Consider the following 24,314-nt stretch of genomic DNA (forward strand, 5'->3'; position numbering starts at 1 on the left):
GTTGTTTTCTTGCTTTTGGTTAAACTGATGGGGGTTTTCGAATTTGAACTTGCCGCTATTTACCAACCGGTTAACCGGTTGAGCTGGTTCATCTCTGAACGGTTGCTGGTGCTGGTTCCGAATTGAGCTTTGTTTCGTTTAGCGGTCAGCCGATAGAACTAGTTCTAAAGAGTTCTTAGTTTCAACTTTTAATAACTTTTGCATTAATCGATTTATTATAGGCAAATTTTTTGAAAACGAAGTAAAAGGACCTGATATATGTATACATTTATTATAAATAAAGTTCTTGGTAATATTTTATAGTGCACCAGCTCAACCGTTACTGTTCCCCAAAACATGAATTTTTCACCAAACTATCGATAATTACTATCGCTCGCTGGTCACCTCTGCTGCGGACCTGGTTGTTGTTGTTGTGGTCCGCCAAGTGAATTTTAGCCAACTCTCTGAGATCAAGATTGAGAAATATCCGTAGACCTGAGATCAGATCAGACTGCGGAAGAGGGGCCAACCAGACGCGGAAGTAACAACCTTCAACTCCAGCCATGGCCGCTGTGCTGCCGGAAAACGCGGCCGAGATCGCGGTGGCCAATGCAATCAATAACATCAACGGGAATGGAAATGGGAACGGGCGCAATCGGGTGCTACCTGGCGGATTAGGTGGTGGTGGCCAGGTATGTAATTACCCATGGATTGTTAAAAACACAACACTCTTATCTTTTCCCCGACTTGCAGAACAACATGATGAATATGCGGGATCGACTGTTCCATGCCATATACTTTCGGGCGGCGGCCACCTATGCGGAGTTGGTTCCAAGGTAAAAGTCATTGGCCCCCCTTATCTGCCCACCCTTATCACCCGCATATGATTTTCCATTTCCAGGAAGGTGCAGTTGACCATTGAGTTCCTGCTGCTGGCCAAGGCCTTGCTGTTCTTCTTTACGCTCATCTACGTGCACAACTCCTTCATCAAGAATCCCTGCACTTGCCTGCAGGATGTTAAGAACTGGCCGCGCGAAGGCGTCATCAGGCATGGATTACCCTTGGTGCATAGTTTCAATCATTATTAAGCCAGAACTTCTTTGCAGAGTGGAAATTATTCCTCACCTGGCGGAGAAGCGTGCAATTTGGCAGGGAATTAAAAGGGACCAAGAAATAGTGCGCTCCCTCAAGGATTCCTAGTGAGCATACAAAAACCATCCTTAATAAAGGAAAGTTACTTCATGTACACTAATCTGTTTTAGCTACTATGGTATTGGACCCCAAACTCGTCAAAATCACGAAACGCTTAAACGGTACGAGTCCATTCTGGGAAAACTGGGTCTGCCCGTCCGACCAACATTCGCTTACAGTAACGAATCCCTGTACTACTACTTTGATGCCATCAACATCCTGGACACCTACGACCATCCAAATGCAATACAGCTCAAGAACGAAGAGGATGATGGTTGGAAATTCTAAATATTAATTATATAGTTTTTCCTAATAAGCATATTCTATTGTAGAAGAGCAGTACATTGTGGAGTATTCATTGGAATACGGCCACCTCCGCTTGTCTTCATCCACGCGAAAGCGTCTACGCATACCCGTACTCACTGTCCAACTGGATCCCAATACGGACAAGTGTTTTGGGGACAGTTTGACGCGATATCTGCTCAAACGTTTGCTAGGGTAAGAAATATTCTTTGGTTTAAAGTGCAGCTGCATTTTAAAAATATTTCCTCTTTGTTTATAGCTATGATGACTTACTAATGGCATCCGTACGAACAATAGCCGAGCAGGAGGAAAATAAGGGCTACCTGCGCAATGTTATAACCGGCGAACATTATCGCTTCGTCTCCATGTGGTGGGCAGCCTGGAGCAGTTACCCGGCTGCCTTCTGTGTTATGTTACTATTCGTAAGTCAACTGAAATCACGGGGATTATATAGTTACTAAAATAAGTTTGTGTTTCAGACGTTCTCAGTGTCGATGTTGCTGCGCTACTCACACCACCAGATCTTTGTGTTTATAGGTAATAAATTCATACAACCCAGCCAAGTTTTAATATACTTTAAGGACATTGTTTTCTCTTTTAGTCGACCTGCTGCAGATGCTGGAGTACAATGTGTCTGCCCGGTTCCCAATCGCACCGTTGCTCACTGTCATATTGGCGCTCGTAGGTGTGGAAAGAGCCTGCCTAATGATTCATTTGCATTCCCATTAACGCTTGTATTGTATTTGTATTTTTTTTCTTCAGGAATGGAAGCCATCATGTCGGAGTTCTTTAATGACACCACTACGGCCTTCTACATCATACTGATTGTCTGGATCGCGGATCAATACGATGCCATCTGCTGTCACACGAGCATCACCAAGCGTCATTGGCTCAGGTGCGTACCAGTTCGGAATCGTTACTTTTCCCAAACGTATCCAGCCCAGCAGAGTATCCCCATTCTGGCCATGTTTATTTTTGTTTTTACTGTGAAATCGTCCGTGCCCCGGACAAATGACAAATTCAATTACATTAAGTCTGCAATCCTTTCCAGCATCTATGTGTTACCGCTGCCCGGCCATAGATAATAGCTTCCACCCGGCATCTTGGCCATCCCAACCCACCTCAGTCATCAGCACTTAACAGTTCATTTCGTTCGGTTCGCATATTTTCCTTCTCTTTGGTCTCAGTCCGTGTATTTTGCACTCTTCTCCCAATCCAACCGCCGGCGTCCCGGTTGTTATTTGAAAATTAACTTGGCTTGCGCAAGCCTCCCCCGGGGCCAGAACAAATCGACCAGTGGCCGCCACCCCTTCGCCAGGGGGCGGGGCAGGTCCCTCCCTCGCCGATGTCCGCGTCCTTCCCTCTATCCACTCAAACACACAGACACCGGCAAACAGAGAATTTCATCACTTAAGTCAACAAGCGTAACCCAAGCGCCGTTTCTCCATATAGCCATCATGCATATAGCTCCTGACCAACTGGCCCAACCAACTGAGCCGCACCATTAGCAAACATTTAAATAAACACGCTGCCCGCACAGCAAAAAACGACAAAAAGGGGAAAAAATGCGAAGAAAAAAAAAGCTATGGAAATTTAGAGCTGCTCATTCCCGTTGTTCGATCGACATTAATGACCATGCACGTCAGGACAGCGGACAACCCCATCCTCGCCAGAAACAGAGCTACTTTGCGGTTTATTACGCGCACTTTGCATAATTGAGAACGGCCGCCGCAAGAAATTATTTCCATCTTTTTTTTTTTCGGCCACTTTTCCGGACATCAATTTCCACGATGCGCTGAACGGACCATCAATAATTCAAGAAGACACTCGAAAATTCCCTTTTCGGCGAGGGCCAAGGTCCGCACGCCTTGATTATGAATTCATGTGCCTGCATCCATCCTCAATCACTGGCCACACAACCGCCTTGCGGTGTTGATTTTGCGTAATTTGCGCCGAATTAAAAGGCTATCAGTGGTCCAGAAAATTTTGGCAAGTAAAGAGTCTCGTCGCCTCCACGAGGGCCACTTGACGTATATTTATATTCATTAAAGATTCATTGCCGCGAATGATTTTAAATGTGCTCGCCTTGTTTGCCCACAGCTTGTCCTGTGGATTCCTATGGAAATGGCAGCTGGGTAGCGGCCAGACGAAGAACATAACTTGGGCAAGATTACACCTTACGTGAATTTACTGGGGCACAAATTAAAAATTCATGGGAAGCAGGCATAAGGCATCGTTTTGTCTCGCATTTCTTCCAGCACAGATGAAAAGGCAGTCGAGATTGCGATGATAGTTCCTCTGTGAGACCACAACGACGCTACTAATCTGTTAGGTTGTGATGTGCACCTGGCCAAAATGGAATATCTTTTGTGTCTGATGCGCTCCTTCGAGTTTCGCATAACTCATCATTTGCTCGCCCAGATTGTCAAACTTTTTGCAAAACTTTTGAATGAAAAAATATCCAATTGCATCGTACCGAGCGAATCCTTTTCTGTGCAATTGAATGGCAAACAATATCTGATGTTGCTTCGCATAGGTAGCTCTATAAAGGACATTGATTGGGTATGGGTATTGGTCTAAGTCCAAGTCCAAGGAGCTTTCGTCTTGGGTCCTTCCTCGCTTTAAGTGAAATTAATTCAGTACGGAATCCTGGCACATCCATATGCCATATGGCCGTGGACGCTCCACCGGAACCATAACAGCATGTTTGTGAGTGTTTTGTGTGTCTGGAGGGTGTGTTTTCTGGATGTGGGGGAGGCTGGTTCGAGTGTGTGTGCTTTCCTACGGTTTAATTTTGCTGTTATTGACTGCCCCAAGCGGTGAAAGGGGTTTCCGGAACAGTATATTTGTACCCTAACTGCATAGGGGGTGTATAATTCGGAGAAAGCGGCTTTTGATAATGAAATTTAAACAGCATGTGTATGGCAACTGGATTTGAGTGATATTATAATTAGAAAACAAATCTATTGTAAGTGGTTATAATTGTTAAATGAACATAATTATTATATATTGTAATCAACTTGGCTTTTTTGCTAGGGTATTACAAATTTCATCATGGCAAGTTAGGAATTCTTTCTTGTTCTTGCTGGCGCCGCTGTTGTGGGTCCTGCGGTTATGGGTTACAGGGCCGGGATTGCTTGTGCTGCTGCTTCCTGCTTCCTTCCTGACTTCCTTCCTTCCTGCCCGAGGTGATGGGGCTTACTGGCCCGATCCTTCTGCTCCTCCTGCTTCCGTATTTGCTCGCCTGTTTTTGCGGTTAACTTGGTCTGCGAAAGGCAGGCAGTCAAGTCGGCTAAGGAGCAAGCCGGCTGGCATTGAAGTTAGCATAGAACACAAACAAGCTGGCGGCGCTTTTTGCTTTTTAGCTACTACCACAGCTGTTCCAATTCAAAGCCGCCCCTTGCAGTCCGCCAAATGGTATTAATTTCATTGCATAGACTAATTTGTGTACTTAAACTTTGCTAAAAGTTGCAATCAACGTGAATTGCAAATGGCAATTGCAGATGGCAGTCGGAAGCTTAAAATTGTCAAGTGGCAAACCTCGGGCTTCAGCTGCTGCTTTTGATTTCGCTTCTGCTCCGGCCTCCATTCCATCTCTATTCATTTTAGCCCAACTCTAACCTTGCGAACTTCCTGTCAATTGCCTTCAATTCATTCTAATTGACTTTAAAGTCATCAAAGGAGCGGCTGTCTCGGCTCTTCTTAATCGCCGTTTAACGATGCTACCCCGACCACCTACCATCCCTGACTACATCCATATATATTCGCACGGAAGGAGCATAATAAGCCCCTGACACCCGGACTTTACCCCCAATCCCCCAGCAGCCCTTTCACTTGGGCTTCTTATTTTGCCCTGTGGCTTCTTGCGGCGCGTAATGCTCCTTTTGTGCTTAAATCTGGTTGCCAGGCACGGGCAGACGACACGTATTAAATGAGCTGCAAACGCACAGGAAAAGCTAAAAGAAACACCTACCTTTGCTGGCCTCCACTTCATCCTGCTGCTGCCTGCTGCTGGCTACGAATCCAAAGTCTTGCGCAGATTGTTTGTCGCGTTGCGAAAGCTGAACGCTGAAAGCTGAATGGCGAGGAAGCTGACGAAGCTGAGGACCCAAGCATCAAAGAGCAAATGCCAGGAACCCGGAGTCGGGGGGCCAAAGTGGTTGGGCAAAGGGGTTTGGGTTCAGGTCGGTTACAGTAGCGCGCCTCAAGTAGCCGACTTCGTCTCCGCTTTCGTCCTCTTGTTTACACGCTTGTTACGCTAACAAACATAGCGAATATATACACATATATATAAATATATATACATATATACGTATTTATATATAGGGTATAGGTGGGGACCATATAACATATATATTCGCAAGCCATTGTTGCCGCTTCACGGTCTGAATAGGTGGCCACGGTGTCGGCGGGTTAGCCTCAACGTCAACGGCATTGGCAACCATGGTGAAGGGAGCCCCCGGAAAAACTGGTGGGAAAGGAAATGGGCTGGCATTTTCCTTTCGCTTTGCACTCCTTTGGCTGTTTTCGTGTTGATTGAGATCATGTTACGCAAAGTATAATTGCGTCAAGTTTGTTTTTCTGCCATAACTTTTGTCCAAACGCGCGGGCGGCGACCCCCATCAACAGAAGTGGCTCAAAACGGGGGGGTTCCTATGATGGGTGGATGGTTGGATGGGTGCCAACTGGATGGGTGTATACTCGTTGGGCGGGTGTTGTTCAAAGGTGCAGTTGATGAGTGCTCATAACGAGGCAAAATCGCTTCATTGTTGTGTGTGCCAGTTGATGTGTGTATGTGTGTGTGTGTGTGTGTGGCTGTGTGTGTTTGTACTCTGTTTGTTTCAGTTTCAGCTTGTTTTGTTTGTTAACATGGCGTATGCGCAACGTGCCTTTGTCTGTTGTTTGCATATGCGACAACTCTGTTCCAATTTATGCACGAAAATGGGTCGTTTTCACGCATTTAACAGGAGGAGAAAGCTAGAGCAATGGAATGCGTGGTGTTTGCATGGCAAACACTTCACTTTTTGTGATATTTCAATTATGTTTCGAGTTGCATTCACTCACCGGCACTTCGCTTTCGAGTTTCTCCCATCGAATCAAAAACTCATTGAACCCCTACCTTACATCTGTTGAAAGAGATATCCTTTCTCCTGTTCACTATTCCGTTTCCCCGTCCGCCCTTCAAAGATATGCAATCCCATATGTGTATGCAAATGCTATTAAAAGCAACCATTTCAACAGAGGAGCTTACAAGCTCATTGAGCACTTTAACTATTACGAATCGCCCACATGGCTCCTTCTTCTCGTTCTAATTTGCCCCCTCGGTGTTTACCTGCAACAAATAAACACTTATGACGCATATCGGATCATCGTTGCTGCAAAAACTGACACAACCAACAGCAGCATTTCGCACTTGCCATCAGGTTGAGCTGAGCTGAGGTGCTTACTTAACCACGCTACCCGACTCAGACTCTACACCATACCCGCCGACACCCACACTCAGCAGCAGACACATGCAACAGTTGTCCTATTTGCCATCCTGGCACTGGCCCGCCCACTTCCGCTTTTGGTGCGAAGGATATGAAAGCCAACAGTATTTGCTGGCGCACATCCGTCCTGCCACATCGCACCTTGGTCGATGGTGAATCGAAACGGATTGCTTATTGCAAGCAAAGAGTTGTAAGATTCATTTCTTGTAGTCAGACTGTGATTATATTGATTTCTACTGATTCTTTGAGAATGTTCAAAATTCAACAGATTCTGGTTTTGAAATATGATTGCATTTCTAAGCTATGAAGTAATTTCCTTAAAAGCTTTTTCAAGAAAAATATAATTCTTACTAATTACTTACTACTTTTGCTTAAAATCTATATACAACTTTATCGGAACATATGAAGTTCTCCATTCTCAAGAGTTGTCCGCTCAAGAGAGATTTGTCCGGACAGTGATGTTTTGAGTGTCCACAAGATATTGCTCCTTAAGAAGTATTTCCAAGATGACAGTACACTGTGCGCCCGCTGGCAATGCAAGTGGAATGAGGATGAGGATGAGGAGGAGGAGCATTGTCTGGGCAAGGGTACGGGTTACGGGTGGCATCGAAGGAAAGGGTAAGGAGCGGAAGCGGGGATGAGGCGTTGCTGCTTGTCAACGCTACGCTACATTAGGAAAGCGAATGAAACGGAAACGAACGGGCGATAAGTGTTGTCTACGTGCCTGCAGCCCGCACTTCCTTACCAGCCACCCGGCGTCGAGGATTCGGGTGTTTGTGTGTGTGTGTGTGTGTGTGTGTGTGTGTGTGTGTGTGTGTGGATCCATGTGGCCATGTGTCAGTGCGAGGGAAATTGAGGAAATTGCTGGCAAGCGTTCGGCGGGTATGTGTCCATAATGCTCAACGCTCACTGCTCCTCAGCTTGCGCAATGCCCTGGAAAGGCTTGCTAAATAAGAGTCGTGTGTCTTCATTTGTCGCTGTTGATATTGATGGCGGATACTTCTGGGTTACTCGGTGTGTGTGTGTGTGTGTGTGTGTGCACACAATCAACTCGAATTAAATTCAATAACATAACTCAATCATGGCCATGCCCCAAAACCACCATGTCCATCCCCATTCCGTTTCCGATTCGTATCCATTCTACCCCCCGATGGTTGTAAAAATAAATTAAAGTTGAATTCCGCTGGCCACGCCAAAGGTCCTCTGTCCGGTTGTCAAGCTGTTTGTCCGCTTGTCCGCTTCTCCGCTTGTCCATTGCTTATCAATGAGAGTCGCCTTCGCCCGTCATTATTGTTGCCTCTGTTGTTGTTACGGCCATCCATTGTGTTTTTTATTTGTTGTCTTTTGGGCCAGCTACAATTCAGCTAACAGCGCCAGCAATTATTTATATTATTAAATCCTCTTGAGTGTTATTTTTTTTATATTTTGCCCCCGCTTTTGCCCTCCTCTGCCCCTTCATTCAATGGGGCCATTGTTGTTTCCGTTTCCATTCGGTTTCTCGCCGCCGCCACTGTTGTCTTGGCATTTTGATATTTGCCCGCCCCGGCTATGGTTACTTGTTACTTGTTACTCTTATGTCATGGCCCGGACTCCCAGGGTAGCTCCTCCATCCTCTATCCGCCGTACGCCATCCGCCACACGTCTGACCCATTTCTCCACAGCATATGCTCGGCCCACCCGAAAAAAAAAAAAAACGGAAAAAAAATGAACCGGAATGGCAGTTTCAAGGAGGTGGCGGTAAAATAGAAAAACAGAAACCAATATGTTTTTGCTCTTTATTTTTTGTCAACTAAATACCATTTTGTTGAATGGTAATCATGCTTTCCGCCCAATGATCGCCGATATTTGATGTGGGTTTCGAAGCCCCAGACACGATTTCTTTCCTTTTTTGTTGGCAGCTTTAAAATGGATGTGAGCAAATCGTTTGGCTATTTCTATTATGTTCTATGCCAAGGATGGGGTTTCGATTTTCTTAAGTGCCTGACACTTTTGAAACCACTTTTAAATGGGGTAAATGTTTTACTCACTTAAACCGAGATATATATAGCATTAGGTTGACTGGGCTGATGAATGAATGATTCGTTTTAAGGTATGAATTCGTTAAAACCCATTTAGTTATACATCCATCTATGTATCTATCTTATTAGGTTTAAAGTTCGCCTAAGATCTGAATATATAATCAATTAGACTCTGTTGTAGTATTGAAAGCGTACCTATTCCAACCATTGACTGTGAAACGGATGTGCCTGCCTGCCTCTCGGGTGACAATTGTTTGAGCCTGGATCTAACTCGTTTCGTTTGTTCACTTGCAGATTCTTCTACCTGTACCATTTTGCGTTCTATGCGTATCACTATCGCTTCAGTGGACAGTACAGGACGCTGGCCCTGCTCTCGTCGTACCTATTCACCCAGGTGGGTTATGCTATACGTGGCCAAATGGCGTAACCATGGCGAATAATGAATGCGTTATGCAACGACGCTGCGACAATGATGGAAACGAACTCCGGCCATGTTTACGCCTGTCAAGTGCATGACAAATTGCCATTCTCCACTGGCCTTTTGTGGCATTGTGGCATTGTTTCCAGCCAGGCCAGAGGCTCACGTGCAGACCGAAACCGGTCTCACGTGCCCGGCGACCGTGGCATAACATCTCATCCTATCTGCTCCATATATCTGTCTGAGATTCACACTCGTGCCCCTTCCTTTTTCCAGCACTCGATGGTGTTCTTCTTTCATCGCTACGAGCTGCCAGCCATCATGGCCCAGCACCAGGTCTTCATCATTACACGCAACCAGGGAGCAGCAGCAGCAGCTGCTGCAGCGGCAGCGGGCGCGGGCGGAGCAGAGGCAGCAGGAGGGGGCGCAGGAGCAGGCGCTGCAGCTGGTGGACAGCAAGGAGATGGTGGGGCAGGAGGAGGCGGCATCGGTGCTGGCCAGCAGGCGTCCATGCAACGTGCCCGTCTCATAGTCACTCGGCTCTTCAGTCAACTTGCAGCACAACGCCATCAGCAGGAACCACGCCCGCCAGGACCCACTGCCGCCGTGGGCGTGGCCTTGGCCAACCTGAGAAGACTGCCCGTGGTGGGCCAGTTGTTGCAGGGCCGCGAGCAATTCGCCACCGTGCGTCGCGTCTTCCTGGGACATGGCGGCAACGCAAGGCTGATGCAGGTGCGTCTGCAGCGTATTAACGTCGCTGACATACCTGGCTTGCGCAACCAGGTGGCAGCGGCCATGGCAGCAGCGGGGGCCGCCCAAAGGGGCCAGAGCGCTGCAACAGATGAACCCACCATCGGCGATGTTGCAACTACAGATGTGGCAGCAGCAGCAGACGCGGCAGCAACGCCAGCAGCTAACGATGCAGCAGGTGAGCTTTGGCGACATTCGCTCGCCTTAATTGAGTGGGGCCAGCACACTTCATTGACTTTCACAACGAGGGCTTAAACTCTTAACTTTTGTGGCAACCATTTGCATACCCTTTTCAGTGGGCATAATGCTTGCATCAAAGGTGCTTTTTCACAAGAACTCTTTCTGTTTAATCCGCAATAAATCGTGCTTTTAATTGCATCCTTTCGCTAGAAAAACAATTAGCCTCGGGTTATTTTACGCAAATAAGTGCAAATAAGTTATCATGCGCTAGGCAAAAGAATTTCTGTAATTAGTTTACGATGCGATTATTATAATTGTATTTAAACGTGATTTTCAGTAACATCTGTCAGATGAGTGTATAGAATATCCGAACTTCGACTTACATCAGTAGCTTTCCATTTTTTTTTTACGATGGCAGAGCTGTTTTCGTTGCCACGAAGTCCTTTTTGGCTGTGTGTGAAATCGTTTGGAAGATAAATTCAAATTTAAATTCCACTCGACAAACGGGAAATCCCTTTCGCCTCCGGAAGCTCGTGTGTGAGTTGGTAACAACCAAACAAGCAATACAAATAAGCAAATAACAGATTCGGTGGCAATAAATGCCAACGAGAGCACTGCACGAGATTGGCACGAGTGGTGGTGGGAGTTAGTGGAACGAACCATGGATCCAAGGAACCAAGGAACCCTCGATTTTGAAGCATTTTCAATAGTCGTGGGGCAGCAAAGCCGCTCTTAACGTCTTTCTGTCTGTACACAATAATCGTAATATGCATGAAATTATTTCTCAATTCGCAGGAAAATGTTCACTGTAAATGTTTCGCTTGTCATTTCCTGTTTTATTTTCACTCTGCCTTCAAATTCCCTGCATATTTCAGATGTCGAAACAAATCAGGGACGCAAGCAGCCGACAACATCGAGCATAAATGATGCAGTAGCAACGGGAGCGGAAGGAGCTCAGGACAAGCCCGGCCAGGAGAAAGTGGAGGTGGTGGAGAATTCTGGGCAAGAAAACCTACAGCATGGCGATGGGGATGGGCAAATAGCGGGCATGTCCAAGACGCTGGAAAATCTAAATTTCGTTGCGGCGGATATTATAAATATGTCGGATGAAACTACTGTAGCATCATCGCCCCCAACGAACGGCACTCAACAACCAGATCAGACCCTGATCCACACCCACGTCCATGTCCATCAGACTCAGCCAAAGGCGAGGCAATTAGAAAATAATTTGCCAGAGTTGCTGAAAGCTGAGGGGGGGGCATCCGCAGCAACGGCATCAGGTGAAAAGCAAAGCTGCCCACTACAAGCACCCAGCATTATGAATGACCAGCAGCAGCAGCAGCAGCAGCAGCAGAGGCAGAAAAACAAACCGGACGAGCCCGCGACAGCAACGGTAGCAACATCAGCAGTTGCCACGTCAAAACAATCCTCTGGGCCAGGAGCAACAGAGGTAGGAGTGGTAGGAGCGGCAGGAGGAGCCGAGGCAACAGCCAGGCCAATGATGGATGACAGGCAAACAGTTGATTTTATAGAAGGCGACAGCCCAACGTCAGCAGCAAATTGCCAACTCAATGCTGGCGCAAACCACAAGGCACAGGAGCAGCAGCTAATGAAAACTTCACAACATACATCAAACCAAGTGACAACAGCAGCAGCAACAGGAGCAGCAGCAGGAACACCAGCAACAGTAACACAAGCAACTGGAGCAACAGCCGCAATGGGAACAGCAGAAACATCAGCAGAATAAGCAAGGCATTAGTGGCGAGCCTCCAGAAACGTACACAACACAAACCCAATTCCGAAATCGAATCCGAACACAAGCCCAAACCAATCGAAATTAGCTACCCACATAACAAGATGTTATACATAAAAGAGCTAGTAAATTTTAGATAATTTGTCTGGTGTACTTATGTCCGGAGATCAACCACGACTCACGACGCCCCCGCTCCGATTCGAATGTGTGCTTGTGCCGTGTGAATGTGTCTGGGTTGGATGGGTGGTAGATGGATGGATGGATGGATGGAGAGCTGAATGGATGTATATGGTTAGATGGGTAGATGGTAGATTTCCGAGTGGGGGAGGGGAGTAGTGGGTGTGAGAACGTGTTTGAGCTTCGACCAGGAATGGAGTGTTGGAAACGCGTAGTTGACCTGCTTGCACCTGCAGGTAAAAGTCAGGATATACATACAAATATATATATATATATATATTAATAATGTTGCACGGCTTTTTAATTAGCCAAATACGTGAGAAGCAGCCACACATGTACGGATACACACACACACACATACACACAAGCTAGTCGCGTTTTAAACTTAACTTTTTTGCCCATCCTTGTTTGCCCCTTTATTGAGAAAAATGCGTTGAACATTTTTAATTAACTTTCGTTCCGAGCTGCCTTCAACCCACGAAGCCCCAGCCGCCTCATCGTTTAGGACTCCGCCTCCGAAACCGGACGGACAAACAGCCCTTCCGGCCGATAACCAAACCCGATCCGAAGCCCAAGCCGATGCCTCCACTGATGCTTCTACTGTTTGCCCAAGCTCTTTGCTTTAGCTTTATGGAATACCATAGGATTGTCAACTGTAATATATTTTGTTTGTCGAAACATCATTTTAACACAAAAAAAAAGAAGAAAAAAAACGGGCCGAAAAAAGCCATCACAAAGGAAACACACTGTGAATATTCATGAGAAATTGCCGTTGAACGTTTGCCTGTTGTTGGCCAAAAAAAAAAAAAAAAGAAAAATGTGAAATTCTTGATTGTAATTTTATTGATTTCACTTACATATGTTTTTAAGCGTACTCCTACTTTGTACATGGTAATTAATCTGAGATGCGATTGAGTGAAAGTGGGCGACGTGTTTCTAAAACTATTTCGTAAGCAATGGCGGTCGGAAACGAAGTTCGCGAACGGTTTATAACTCTTAATTATACGTAATAAATACTAAAACTAGTAGCTATGACTCTTTGCTATTGCTAAACAAAAAAAAAATGTTATTTCTAAATGTGTATAAATATATATACGACATAAATTAAGTGCACACTTTCATTTATGGGCGGTGAACATCTCCATCTGGACTTGGTTTTTGGGTGTCTAATGAATCCGAAAATGGTTTTGCAATTTACATAAATGTTAATAGCGATGGCAATTTAATTTGACTGGAACACAAACAAATTATGCACCATCAGAAGTAGCAACTCAATTTGCATATTTCCGCCTTCTAAAAAATAACTGAGCGAAACCAATTCTCGGGGTAGTTATATTATGGATAACATTTTTCCGAAACAGGATTTTCATATCGGGGATGAATGGATGGAAGATCTCTATATAAGTTATGGTTATGATTTTAGCAATTAAAAAAGCATGCGCTGATTACATTATAATTAAGTTAAATGAATGAATAAATAAAATGTACGCGAATGTTAATCTGCGGATGGAAATCCTTGTCCAAATTAACGTCAAAATGTCCTGTGTCATCATCTCGCAAGGACATGGCTATGCTACTGTGAGTAGCGCCAAAAGTTTGAAGGTACAATATGCTAATAAAACAATGCAAATTGTCTGAACAGCTTCCACCTTCGCCTGCTGTTCCCGGTGAAGTTGCTCCTGCTGATGCGGCTCCTGGTGTTGGCAACTTGTGCTGTCACTGCGCATATCTTCCAGCTCGCTGATGTGAGCCAAGCCAAGTGACTTACAATAATAAACAGCGGGTCGTGTTATGTCGCATGTGCCCACTGCGGACTTGGGACAGGAGCAGGGACATCACGACGACGATGACGGAGTGGCGGCGTGCCGGGCTAGACAGCCATGACAGCCGTGGAGCACTTCTTTTATGCTGGGCTGGGGCGATGGATGTGAGGGGACATGGAGCGATAGCATCAGTAGATGCCGATGGTCGTCGCTGGCGGTGATGTGGGGGAAAGAAACATACATATTTATTATGTCGACAAGTACTCGACGACTGCCTATATGAGCAACGTGAGCTTCCTTTGATTAACATCTTTATCAATATTTTCTTATTATTTGCTCATTTCATCCGGCTGGAGTGGGCGGGGCAGACGGCAACTTTTCAATAAAGGCGGCTCCACAAAGAAGCTGGCAACTGACAGCGAAAAAGAAGTAAAAAAAAAATAAACAAATCATTTGCATCTCATTAATGCAAATCACACACACACATACATACACATATCTATGTATACAAATTATCATTTTAGTAGATTTTCCATATATTTATTAGCGTAAGTTTATTAATTACAATAGGGCTTGCGCGGTCTGCACTTAATGAGACGAATAGTAAGTACGTGGCGATGACCGACGCTTCTAATCTTCCAAAATCGACTGACTTAAGTATAGCAAGAGTTCTTATCTCTAAAGCTTAACAAGTTACAGTTTCTTATAGGTAAAGCTCGATCTATAGATGGGAAAAGCACTTGAGGCTTACGACTATATTTCGGGTGTTTTGTGATTGTGTTAACTCCTCCCCTTCTAAGACGAAGGCTGTCCACAGACTTTTTACAATTGGCAAATCTATTTGAAAGCGGATCTTACGGGTAACATTGGTTGTGCACTAAGTTCCCATACTGCCAACCTGGTACTGCGTTAAACCATCGAAGGGAAGGCAGCTCTGCGTGTCTGGATGATCCGAGAAGTTCGTAAATGCTGCTGATTCTCCATGTCATGGGTTCGCAACAAGGTTCTGGAGATGATCGTAGCGAACTTGGAAAAAATCTTTATTGTAACCGTCGACTTGTTGACGACGATGATGCTGATGTTGGTTGAACTAGTTGACCATCAAAACGTATGTGTTGAACGCACTCTGGTTGGCGTCTGATGGAAGATATTATTCAGTTCGTCGTTTCAGTACCCAGGCGCAGAAATAGTTGCCGCATCTTTACGTCTTTAGCAGATACTACGTTGATAGATCTTAATTCCCTCTTCTACTCTTCTCATCTACTTAAGAGGTAGTTACAGTTTTAATACTAAAGTTTTGACAATAATTAAGTATAACAATTATAATTTTATAATAAAGTTCATTCAGATATTTTTGATATTAAAGTATGTAGTAAAACGCTTATTGATTGCAAGTATTGATTTTCCTATTTAGTTGAACAGAATCAGGAAAGGGTATTGATAACATTAGTGTTTTATTTTTTTTTTTTAATCGGGAATTTGAAATCTAATTAGAGTGAGTGCGCTATACTGTTATTATGCCGTTTTGGTAATGCATTTATTTTCTATGGTAGTTTCAGGAAATATTTGTGGTTGCGTGGACTTTAAGTTTTCAAATCATTCGGGTCTAGCATTTCATCACATACCTTTAAAATTTTCTAAAGAGGATGAAGCGGAAATAATACAAAATGTTTAAAGATTAAATAAGAAGGATTTGACAAATATTTAATTGAAAAATGTTTGCAAACTCTTTTACTAGTGTTCAGATTTCACGTTTGTATTTTGCTAACTTGGCGATGGTCACAAAAGGAAAAGAAATACTAAACCTAGCGTAGATTATCTTTATGAACGACCCTCCCTTTTATGAGGACCGTTGTCCCGAGGTCTGCTTCGATTAGTTCTTCCCTATACCGTGGGGTTAGTTTATTTCCCAAGCGATTGTTTTGTTTTACCATGACGGTTTCTCCCACCTCAAAGGTTCTGTCTCGTCTTGTTACATTTTCTCTTCTTAGCTGTTTTTTAAAAGAAGCCAATACTGTATTCGCTGGACCTTTTATTTTATTTCGCATAATACCAAGAGCTTGGTAAAATGTTGAACTTCCCTCGTAATCTTTGAAAACTTTAAAAGCGACATGAGCCGCTTTTCTCCACGACACATATGTTTCACTTTTGCCATCAAAATCTGGCAGAGATTTAATTATATCTAGAGGCTCGCTACAGACAACACCTGGTCTAATTTCAGCATCTACATAAGTTTCCACCTCTGGGGTGTTCACTGTTAATTTCCCGATTCGCTCATTCATCTCCTGCAATTGCTTTTCAAATGATTGTTTTTGGACTGCGAGCGCACCGGCAACAGCACTCTCTACGATCGCTTTTAACTGAGCTTCAAATTCCATTTCACTAGTTGTCTTTGTTTTTGACCACCAATTATCTGATGACTTATTATTTTTTTCTGCACTGTTTTGCCTACTTGCCTGGTGCGCTGACCATTTATTTAAGCTTGACACTAGGTTGTCTAAAAGGTTATCACTGTCACTCATGTATTTTTATTATCAATACTCTTTGCATAGGTTATAATATAATAATAATAATAATATTTTTAATTCGTTCAATAAGCGTTATACTTACAATATAATAATAGTGATTAACAAACAATTTTAAGGTAGATGGTCTTAGTAATTAATATTATATTTTATGTAATCACGAAATTTTTATTTCTTAGGTTAGAGTTAATTAGCCAAAGCCGCTGGTTTTGTCTCCGGATCCTCCTTTTGTTATTTATTTATAATTATTCAGTTATCGTAGGTTTTTATATCCGTTTGGGCGCCAATTATCATTTTAGTAGATTTTCCATATATTTATTAGCGTAAGTTTATTAATTACAATAGGGCTTGCGCGGTCTGCACTTAATGAGACGAATAGTAAGTACGTGGCGATGACCGACGCTTCTAATCTTCCAAAATCGACTGACTTAAGTATAGCAAGAGTTCTTATCTCTAAAGCTTAACAAGTTACAGTTTCTTATAGGTAAAGCTCGATCTATAGATGGGAAAAGCACTTGAGGCTTACGACTATATTTCGGGTGTTTTGTGATTGTGTTAACTTACATATCTACTCCTCCACGTTGTGTTTCATGTTTTAAAAGGCTTGTCAATTCCCATTCGCAGCCAGTGGAACCCCGAGGCGGTATCCTTATGCCCCCCAACCCCTTTTATGCTTTCGAAAAGCCCCAAGGATGTTGTTAATCAGAAGTCAAACAAAGTGTTGCCTACTTTTCAGCTATGATTGCTAGCACAACATTTTAATTGCGTATTTATGTATATTCTCGGCAAATATTTCCTCAAGGCTCTGACCAAAAACTTAAGCTCGTGGCAATAACTAACCATACATATATATACAATATTTTACTACATCAATTACCTTTCGCCTGCGGGATGTGATATACTCGAGAATCGCAATTAAAATGGTTCAAACTACAACTGACAGTTCAAAGTAATCAAGCATTTGATATGTCCTTGTACTTACTTTCAACTTTTGAGTGAAATCACTTGCGGTGAAATTCTTTCATATTGAATACAAATACTTACTTAAGTGGAATTTTTCACAAGTTCTTTGAATGGCATTCAATTCACTTCTTTCAACTTCAATTGACCTGCAACCTTAATTGGCATTAAACGGCTTATAGAGCAAAGGAAAAATGAAAAATACGCAATGAATAAAAAAAAATTAATATGTTTGTTACGTGCTATCGCATCCTTTTTTTTAAGATTTTCCAGCGTAGAGCAAATGTACTTAAATGGTATTTACCAAAGAAATAACTATATGACTTTAATTAAAATGCAGTAGTTCACAACGTTTAGAAAGCAAATCGCTTTAATTAAGATCTGCAGTTTACTTGTGCAATTAATTGCATAAAAGAAATAAACTGATAAATTAATTACCTTTTAGCCACTAACATTTTCCAGCTCATTTAAACGGGTTTCGCTCTTTTTATTGCTGAACAAATCTCGGTGAACTACGTGTATTCTCAAGCAATAACATTTGGATTTCAGGTTATAGCTACGAGCATACACGTGGCCATTGGAGATTGGCGACGCCATCGTAATCCACTTGGAGCACAACAGCGCCAACTGGCAGCTGCCACTTTCACTGGCCGTAATCCGAGACGGTCGGTCACTTGGCACCCGGATTCCAGATTCCACTTAATATTCATCTACTTACCAAAGGTATTCCTGGTGTTTTCGGCATCGCGGGCGGCGGGCATTCCTTTCGCTGCTCCTTTGGTTTTGTGTTACGCTCGCCCGATGCGCCTAATAATGCCAGGACGCAGAATTAATTGCACTATAATTTGTAATTAAGTCACCGGGCAGACACCAAAACTACGCGTGCCGGAATGTCGAAGGGGGTAAAGGGTTTGTGCTGGCTAATAAAACCGAAGTAATATCGCTGCTCTGTTGTGGTTCTCTGGTGGATGGGTGGGTGTGGTGACCCCGACCAGCCACTTTCCCTGCTGCCATAACTGTACATGTAACTACGTTGTTTCGCCGTAATTAATTAATTACATTACACAAACTTGCCGTCATCACTAGCAAGTTTTGTTGCTTTTATTGCGCTGGTTGCAAGTTGCAGGTTGGGTGGTGTTTGTAATGGACCACCACCCATGTGGCAGGCCACAAACGAGCATCACTTTCAATGAAATTAGCTTGTTTCGCAATCGTTCTTGCCACCTAGCCACCTCGGTTGCCTCTTTGCCGTGGCAATTATTTTGCAATTTGGTGGCAGGCAAAGCCAATCAACTACTTTGGCAAACTTTAGAGCGCAAAATGCAAAATGTAAATAAAATTAAGTCCCCTGCCATGGGGGGGTAGCGTTCACTACTAAAACTTCATAAAAATGCATTAAAAGTTGTGCGGAGAGGTGTGCTTTGCTTGCCTTTTTTTTTTTTTTTGTTCATTTTCGAAGCCCAGGTAAAGTTGAGTTAATAAGCTGACAGATTTCCCTCGAAGCTTATAACATTATTCACCATTTAAGTCTAATATTACACATTTTTCTGGCTTTAATTGTGCTGCTGAGGGAGGAGGAGGGGGGGGGCGGTTGGAAATGCCTGGGTTGGGTCAAATGCGTAGGAAAACGGAAAAATCAACAAATATCAAATTTGCTGTGTGCTGGCATTGCTGCGGGGCACTGTTGTTCTCAGATGTTGCTGCTGCCGCCGCCGCTGTCTTCGTGTTGCTCCTTGTTGTGCTGTTGCTGCTGCTCCTGTTGCTGTTGTTGCTGCTGTTGTTGCTGCCACACAGACAGAGAAATAAATCGCGCATAATACCGCATACCAGAGCAACAGCACGAATTATTTGCACTGCGTGACAAACAATTTGTGCCAACATTGACAGCGGCGCATCCGTTTCCGTTCCATTCCTTGCCTCCTTTGTGGGCGGACTGCAAGTGGACCAGTTCCTTGGATCCTGAATCCTGGACCCCGAGGAGGAAAAGCCGCCTTATGCTTGCCTCTCCGCACGTCGCCCCTCCTGAGTTGTGTAAATATAAATATTTTCATTCCGCTTCCATTTCTTTTGCCCCGGCGTCAGTGTTAATTGAAAAATCATTTGCTGAACTTAATTAAGCAATGTCCTGGCAGCCACAAAAAAAAACCGAGAAAAAAAGGGCAGAGTACAAGTACATGAGAAATGCATTCGCAGCATTATTAATTTCGATTTGTAATCAAATTGAGCGCTGGAAAATGACATTAGATGGCCACAAGACCACACCAGACCGCGCCACACAAATGATAATCAAACTGGATGGCTGGCTGGCTGTGTATCAACAGTATCGCATCGATATATGCGAAATAATGGAGGTCCTGATGGAAATGGCGGCGCATAGATGCCGCTGCTAATGTGACACATGATTTCATTCCAAATTTATGTATGCAAACAAAATTGCTGGCCCAACAATAACAGCGCCAACGGACAACAAAAAAAAAAAAAAACGAGAAGAAAAATTGAGAAAATATGTTGCAAATGTAAACAAAGTGTGGGAAAAGTGAAAGAAAGGAACTTTGATTTGTTTGGTTGGGATTGAGGGATACGCATACGGGTTTGGGGTTAAAAAAAAAAAAATGCGCATATATACCATATATGTCGGGGTTGAATTTTTCTGATCATTTCCTAAAATATTTACCCCTGTCGATGCGATGGGTTAGCTGCCCACTTTGATTGCCCCATAGAATTCCATTGGGAATTCCACTCAAGTTGGCTAACAGAAGTGGGCGTTATAGCCAGCGTATAAAAAGCCACTAGGATTCGACATTTGTGTGCATTTTTTAATGGCAAATTGAAATCACAGCACGGCAGACAGTAAAGGGGATTAAGTTTAAAGCTTTGTCTGCTCTTGTCATGGGGTGTTGTTAATTAAAACTCCATTCAGTTCTTCCACCAGACCCGCCCACTTTTTATCTTACCCACTCTTTTGTTTATACTTTGCTGCTTTTTTTTTGGTTTTTTTTCATTTATTTTTTTTGGGTGCAGCAACTACAGAGTAAATGAATAATTTGTTGACACTTTGCACCCACTTAATCAAGAGTTTGTTCTTCGTCCATGCCAGCTCGACTCCTTTTTAATTACGAGTGGAGATGTCAGTGGCATGGGAAGTGGAAGTGGAAGTGGAACTGAAACTGAAACCGAGACCGAATGCGGATCCGAATCCGAGAGCGAAACAAGTGTAAGCAAATTGAGCTCCTTGACTAACGAAGTGCCCAAAATGAAAGGAGAGGACGAAAATCCGCATATGAAAGGACTGACTGAGGTGGCTTTGTTTAATTAGTTCCAGTCATAAATGAGTTTGGCCAGTAGGGATGCCAGGGATGATGGCTGCTTATCAGGTGTGTCCATGCAGGTCAAAAGTACCCAGACTCCATACATATCTATATATATATATATATATATATATATATATCACGACCATGGCTTGGTCGCATTAATACGCTCCGATACGTAAATATAATTGATGTTTAAAAAGTCTTACTGCGCGCTCCCAAAGTTACGATAAGTATGTGCCAACAATATGGAGCCGCAGGCGATATACTACATACTTTTGTCATAAGTCCGGCAGCTGGGACATTACCCATCGTGCTCAATCCAAGGACGAGAACGATGGATGTGGATGAGTAGCAACCCCCAGTGGCAAATGCTGTGCCCATGTTTCGGTCATCCGAGCATATCGTCCCACCGCCTTCGTTCTCTTGTAAGTCAAACATTAATTGGCACTTAAAGGCATTTAATGTTACTGACTGGCTGAAAGCTATACTTTTGCCTTTCTTTTTTTTTTTAAAAACAATTTTGATGTTTTCACATGTCATGGGGAAAAGTTGAAAAAAGTAACTATCGATGGCTTTATAGATATTGCCATATACATATATATATGGCTGTATATATGTATATGTATTTATAGGCCATAATCTTGGTGGAATACTTACGCGCAGCAGTTCACTTACATCGTCTGGCGGGGCATAAGCGCAGATTAAGCATACGCAGCGTTGTCAGCACTGCCAAAAGTCACCGTTGTATGGAAATAAATGCTCAGCTGTCGGGGGGAGAAAAAGTCATGAATAGATAGCGCGGTTAATTGGAGGCGGATTACTGTACGGCAAGGCTGGGCATTTAATGGAATTTTATTGTACCCCAACGTAAAAGACTTCCTTCCGTAAGGGATTTACGTGGCACCCAGTTACGTGGCACGTAGCAACGATTTCTATCACTTACCATCAGTTCAATTACGAATTATGTGCACTTCCTAGACGTCTCACTTGCTCCCTTTATCGCTCTGCCTGCGCCAACTTCAATATTTAAATTTGAGACCATTAAAGCTAAGCTGTATTTTGGGATTAGATTCGACTCTTGGCTGAATGGCTTTCAACCCTGGATCTCAAAAACCCCCCAACCCACCCACACATGTGTTTGCTGTCTGTGGCATAAGCCGAGAGGTAAATAATTTCCCTCTTTTTATTGCCCTGCAGTCAGCATAAAAAGTCAATATCTGCTGCACTTCTGCCGTTGGTCCTTGCAGCCCAGACACTCTTTGGCCTCTGTCCTTGCCATCCCGGCTGCATATGAGCTGGTCATAAATTTTGCCAAGCCAGCCCAGGGCAAATAGCAGTCACTGCTGCACCCAGTAACTGGCCTTCGTTGGGCTCCATTTGCTCCACTGGCACCTTCATCCTCCTGCAGCACATTCGTTGCCTTCGTTTTCCTGTTTGTTTAGCGCAATTAATGAGGCCGACGAGTCTGGTTGGTTGGCTGGCTGCCTGGCTGCCTGGCGGTCGTATGGGTTATCAACAGGTGTTGGGTTTCAATTCCTTGTTTATGGCTTATCTGTCACTAAACCAACACCAGAGGCACCCCAAACCCTGTCCGCTCTCCCCGCTCCTCCCAGCCTGCTGGTCTTTTTAATTTAAACGAAATTAAATTCGACCACAACCCATGTCAGGAACAAAGACCAATCCTGGCCGCACTCCTCCGTGGGACATTAATTAAAGTTGACGTCTAGGTGTTAGCACTGCCGCCAGTCGGCGATATATCACTATGATCAATCACACACATATACAATCGCACACACACACACACACCCACACACTCGCACTGTTGCATGGACATGTGCGAAACGAAAGGAGCAGGACATGTCAAATTGCTTGTGGCCAAGGTTTCGGTGCAATTCAATTTGCAGCTTGATTTGTTTGGCATTTTTGGGTGCTAACCCTACTCTTTTCCTTCCGCCCATTTGTGTCATAAATTCAACTGCCATATGCTGGCATTTTTGTGTGTTTTCTGTTTTTTTTTTTCTGTGTGCCTCACCCAATAGCACCCCCTTCCTTCATCTCTTTTTTTTTTTGGGGCAGCCCACTTCCGCTTCCTTTGGTGGTGCGATAAGCGGGCTGGCATTTATTATTTAATACGATAAAAGCGGTGGCAATAACGTGAGTACCTATCTACTTACCCGACCATATGGTGGGCCACCATCTCGTCCAACCGGCTTCACTCGCTATATGCGCCTTGGCTGCGAAACAGCTCGACTCCATATGGCACTGGCATTGCGTATACGCCACGTTGTCAGCTGCCACTTGTCATCGCAGCGTTGCGAATTTGGTTGGCGTCACTCGAACTCGATGGTTTTGAATGGATATTATAACGATGGGCCACCGCTGATAGACTTCGATCTGAGGCATACTTTTGTGGGCGAAAAACACTGACTTTTCATATTAAATACTATTGGCTTGGAGGAGCGGAACCAGAACCGTTGGCAGTCAGACTGTGACTGTTATGAAGTTTGATAATTTATCGGGCAGCAAGTCTAGGTAACGCCGGTCCGCCGCTGCCGCAGCCGCTGTCGACGTCACCTTCCGGCGAAGCTAGGCGGTACAAAAGTGGGGTAGTTGTGGGTGCTTGTGGATGGCCGCGGTGGATGGCGTTGGATGTCAGTGGGTGGCTCCCCCCCGCCAACATTTGGTATCTATGGTAACTTGGGCGCGGTGACGGTACACCAAAAGGGATGAAAAGCGTTTCAGCCTGTTGAGGCTGCTGTCGCTGCCGCTGCCGCAGTCACTGCCTCGGTCGCAGTCGCTGCCTCGGTCGCAGTCGCAGCTGCTGCCGGAAAATGGAATCCACAATGGCAACCAGTTGATGGAAAATCGAGGGCGGGCAGCACTTGACCTCCTGTGAGGCATAAAAAAAATCGGAACCAGCCGCTTGCATTTGTTGCAGGCGCCAATGCCACCCACCTGTAACACACACAACACACAACCGCACTGCGTGTGTATGTGTGTATGAATTGGATATGCGGCGGGGGTGGGTGGGTTGTTCTGATGTGGATTCCATTTACCCAACTGTTATTGCCGCCGCACACAGGGCGCATGCGCGATTTTAGCCAACAAGTGAAGCAACAAGCAGCAGGAAAAAGCAACAGTCGGCTAACAAGTGCGAGCGAGAGAGCACTGGCCGGCGGGAGCGAGAGGCAAGATGGCAGTGCGATTGTGAGTAATAATAATACGAAATACAGGGCAGCTGGCGACGCTTTTTTCCCAGCTTTCCTCGAACTTCTGCAGCTCTGGCAAAAAACTCAACTGCTGGAAACTGAAGCTGAAGCTGGAGCTGGAGCTGTGGACTGGAGCTGTGGATTGGAGTCGGAGTAGGATCTGCTGCCTTGGCTTTGGCTTGGCTGTGCCTGCGGGTGTGTACGGAGCTGTTAGGAGCTTTGGTCGCCGCTCGTCTACTTATTATTATGCTTAATTATACCCTAGATGGAAGTACATTCATCATCTGA

At 44.4% G+C, this 24,314-nt stretch overlaps 1 protein-coding gene and 1 non-coding gene across 3 annotated transcripts, besides 1 other annotated feature; one reads left to right on the forward strand and one right to left on the reverse strand.

Moving 5' to 3' along the window:
• Window positions 1–396: 396 nt before the first annotated feature.
• Window positions 397–13,584, forward strand: CG8405 (uncharacterized protein). Of its 2 annotated transcripts, NM_001299546.1 has the most exons (14): window positions 397–671; window positions 733–815; window positions 881–1,027; window positions 1,086–1,178; window positions 1,242–1,444; window positions 1,503–1,668; window positions 1,733–1,895; window positions 1,953–2,010; window positions 2,075–2,158; window positions 2,236–2,368; window positions 9,275–9,374; window positions 9,675–10,326; window positions 11,204–12,494; window positions 12,567–13,584. In NM_001299546.1, the coding sequence occupies exons 1-13, from the start codon at window positions 543–545 to the stop codon at window positions 12,073–12,075; spliced, it is 2,883 nt and encodes a 960-aa protein (NP_001286475.1). In that variant the 5' UTR covers window positions 397–542; the 3' UTR covers window positions 12,076–12,494; window positions 12,567–13,584. The 2 variants fall into 2 exon arrangements, with proteins under 2 accessions (NP_001286475.1, NP_725521.1); NM_166137.2 differs by lacking the exon at window positions 12,567–13,584 and having other exon boundaries at window positions 11,204–12,215.
• Window positions 13,585–14,531: 947 nt separating this feature from the next.
• Window positions 14,532–17,107: a mobile genetic element.
• Window positions 17,108–18,002: 895 nt separating this feature from the next.
• mir-137 (mir-137 stem loop) lies at window positions 18,003–18,093 on the reverse strand. The gene has a single exon (NR_048121.1). It is a non-coding gene; the product is annotated as a mir-137 precursor RNA (primary transcript).
• Window positions 18,094–24,314: the final 6,221 nt, after the last annotated feature.

This window comes from Drosophila melanogaster, chromosome 2R (assembly GCF_000001215.4).
Source record: "Drosophila melanogaster chromosome 2R".
NCBI lineage: Eukaryota > Metazoa > Arthropoda > Insecta > Diptera > Drosophilidae > Drosophila > Drosophila melanogaster.